The sequence below is a fragment of the Sinocyclocheilus rhinocerous genome, unplaced genomic scaffold (genome assembly GCF_001515625.1).
Source record: "Sinocyclocheilus rhinocerous isolate Xijiao unplaced genomic scaffold, SAMN03320098_v1.1 scaffold1302, whole genome shotgun sequence".
NCBI classification, from domain to species: Eukaryota; Metazoa; Chordata; class Actinopteri; order Cypriniformes; family Cyprinidae; genus Sinocyclocheilus; species Sinocyclocheilus rhinocerous.
Genome location: NW_015623473.1, coordinates 658,901 through 662,391, shown reverse-complemented (window position 1 = coordinate 662,391; position 3,491 = coordinate 658,901). Strand labels below are relative to the sequence as shown.

General features: G+C 36.3%; 1 protein-coding gene across 1 annotated transcript in view; it reads left to right on the top strand.

Annotated features, from left to right (window-relative positions):
- Positions 1-226: 226 nt before the first annotated feature.
- The window catches only part of LOC107750718 (phosphatidylinositol 4,5-bisphosphate 5-phosphatase A-like), a 50,168-nt gene continuing 46,903 nt past the window's right edge, over positions 227-3,491 (top strand). Inside the window, exons 1-5 of the mRNA XM_016566267.1 lie at positions 227-873; positions 1,094-1,198; positions 1,982-2,090; positions 2,698-2,814; positions 3,304-3,479. Of these exons, the coding sequence (XP_016421753.1) occupies positions 605-873; positions 1,094-1,198; positions 1,982-2,090; positions 2,698-2,814; positions 3,304-3,479 (776 nt within the window). The 5' untranslated portion in view covers positions 227-604. The remainder of the gene's footprint in view (positions 874-1,093; positions 1,199-1,981; positions 2,091-2,697; positions 2,815-3,303; positions 3,480-3,491) is intronic.

Genomic DNA, 3,491 nt, shown 5'->3' with positions numbered 1-3,491 from the left:
AACACCTCCCCCCCATCGGTTGCAAAATTATTACCTTATTTATTTATTTAGTAGAGTCCAAGAAATATTCACAGTGTTGAGGCCAGCTCTTGCATAAAGCGGATTAGCTTCTGTGGACATTTACTTGCGTTGCTAAAGACCTGCAACAATACATACAGTGATTTGGAGATCAGGCCTGTTAGTGATTTTTGCATTTTGTATTCCTGGCCTCATTCACGTGGCTCTCCACTGCTCCAGATTACACTTCATAATCCCAAACACTCTCCAAAACGCATGCTTTTACACACACTCGTCCATTCAGGCAACAAGATGCAATGAGAACATGTGGATCAACAAAAAGGGTTATATTTATTGCAATTGCTAGCTTTCTGGGGTCAAAGGATAATGAATTGTTTCTGAGAAGAAATATGAATCTTGGAACTACAGCACGTAGGCGTGTCGCTTGAACAAAACCTGGGATATCTGCATCTGCTGAACCTAAACCAGCTCTTGGACACCTATAGACATTTGAACTTTTTTGGACCTCTGAAGCTGAGAAAACACAAGCAATACGATAGAGAATCAAATAAGAAATCTACTCACTTCAGCTGATCTCTTGGTTTGGATGAATCAGGCTTCAGATTATCAGTTGTTTTGGGAGAACAGCAAAAAGATGTCTGACACATTTGATGTCCCACGTGTGCGCTCTGACAGTACGTCCACCATGGCATCTCAGTCTACTTCATCACGGATGATTCTTCGCGAGCGGCTCGCTCAGTTGCTCGTCTGCTTAGAAGATCTCAGCTCAGATGATGAGGCAAATGAGGAAGTGTCCCGTACGCTAGACGAAGCCTTTTACCTCTGTGGAAAATACACCAACAGAGAGACCATCAGGTGTACTAAGTCATTGAAAATTAGTTTTAGATAGACTTGTGTTGGAGTAATAGAAGGTGTGGATTTTGTTGGTGATTTGCTAGCAAGTCCGTTGCATTTTTAGCTTTACATTATCTTTTCGTATTCTTTCCCCAAAGTTTTTCTCAGATATTAAATTCAGAGTTTATATGAACCCAATTCATTCATTGCTGCTCTGTTTGTGTCTTCTTCTCTTGTTCAGGCTGCACATGGTCACATGGAATGTTGGCACAGCGGAGCCACCAGCTGATGTGAGGTCATTACTGCAGCTTGACTCACAGCCGGCCACTGACCTCTATGTGATTGGGTGAGTTAACATCACCTGAATCACACGATCAGCAGATTTATACTCACACAAAAAAAAAAAAATAAAAAAAATAAATAAATAACATGTTAATTTACTAATACATACAATACCAAGTTTGGGTTTGGTACGATTTTTTAAAAAGAAGTCTCTTATATCACCACAGCTATATTTATTTGATAAAAAATACAGTAAAATTGTAAGTAATATTGTTAAACATTATTACAACTGTTTTCTATTTTAATATATTTTAAAATGTAATTTATTTCTGTGATGGCAAAGCTGAATTTTCAGCATCATTACTCCATGATACTGAAAATTACTAGTCTCCAGTGTCACATGATCCTTCAGAAATCCTTTTAATATGTTGATTTGGTTTGCTTTAGAAATGACTTATTATAAATGTTGAAAACAGTTGTGCTATTGTTGTTTGAAACAGAAATCATTTGAAACAATGTTAAAGTCTTTTCTGTCACTTTTGATCAATTTAATGCATCCTCATTCAATAAAAGACAAGTATTACTTTCTTTAACTGTTCTTGAACTTCAGTATATATATATATATATATTGAAGTTGTAAATGAAACAAAAATTACTGGAGTATGTTCTTTCAACTTTATTATGAAATGTATTATCAATTTCAGAGTGAAAATTGTTTCAAAGTAAATCCTACACCAATTTGTGCGTGTGTTTATACTATATATATGAGACAGAATGAATTTCTCTCTCAATTGGTAAGTTTACATTGTTTTGTCTTATAAGATGAGCAGATGTGTTTGTGCTCTAGTCTACAGGAAGTGAATGCCAATCCAGTGCGGTATATCTCTGATCTCATTTCTGAGGACTCATGGAGTCACCTTCTCATGGATACCCTGGCACCAATGGGATATATAAAGGTACAGAATAAATAAAAAACTGATTGTGCGTCTCAGCATTGCAATCTCAGTTTAGAGAGTGTGAAAGACAGAGAGGTATTGAGTGTCCTTATACATATGTTTATATGCAGTTGCAACTGTTACAATAGAACAGAGAGACAAAATCAGGATGAGCCGTCTCCTCATTAAGCTTGTTAAGCTCCATTGTTCGCTGCAGGCCATTGAAAACACTAGAGGCATTGTTTCACACCAGCACATTTGTGTACCATAACCTCTGATTTGATGTGAGCCCGTCCCATTCTGCCTTTCATGACTAATTAGCTCTGATTTTAAAAACTGAATTCCACTCCACTAAAAAATCCCAGGAATTTCCAATACCAATCTCCTTATTTTCTTACGTCAACGTATCAAGGACACTTATCCATTCTAAGCTCAAATACATGTTTCCTCTTTTGTTTTCTTTCACTGTATAAGGCCTATTATAGCTTTCTTGCATAGAAACCGTCTAAAATCTTCTTTCTGTGATGCTGTCGGTTTTGATGTGGAGGTCAAAGGCGGCATGTGACGTTTGTGTTGAGAAATGCACTGAAGCTTTGACATATGAAAAGGCTTTTTTTGCTGTCCTCAGGTGACTTCTGTGAGGATGCAGGGTTTACTGCTGATACTGTTTGCAAAGCAGGTCCACCTGCCTTTCATCAGAGACATCCAAAGTACATACACTCGCACAGGCCTATTTGGATACTGGGTATGGTATAGCCTTTACATCTTTACATTTCACAGACACTTACTGTTATACACTAATTTCAATTTGATAGCATTTTCCTTCAAAACTGACATATTTATTCTACTGTTCATACTGTTATTCTACTGATTTTATAAGATTTTTGAAGTCTGTAATGCTCACCAAGCCTGCCATTTATTTGTTCAAATATACAGTAAAAACAGTAATATTGTAAATATATATAAATTATATATATATATAAATGTTTCCTCCTGTGATGGGAAAACAGCATAATCTTTAATGTCATTTTGATCAATTTAATGCATCCTTGCTGAATAAAAAATGGCAGTGTATATAATCTGTATGTTTTGTGTAAAATAAAATAAAATAAAAATAATACAATAAAATTCAGCCTAAACCTATCCTTTTAGAGGTATGAATATGTGAGTATGACTTGGGGCTTTACTGTAATAATATGCAGCTGGACTAATGCATTTTTATTTATTCTCACAGGGAAATAAAGGTGGTGTGTCTGTACGTTTTTCATTCTACGGTCACATGCTGTGTTTTCTGAACTGTCATCTGGCGGCTCATATGAACTACGCCCTGCAACGGATGGATGAGTTTGAATATATTCTGGACATGCAAGACTTTGATATGTACAACACACCACAAGTGCTTGACCACAAGTCAGTGCTAAG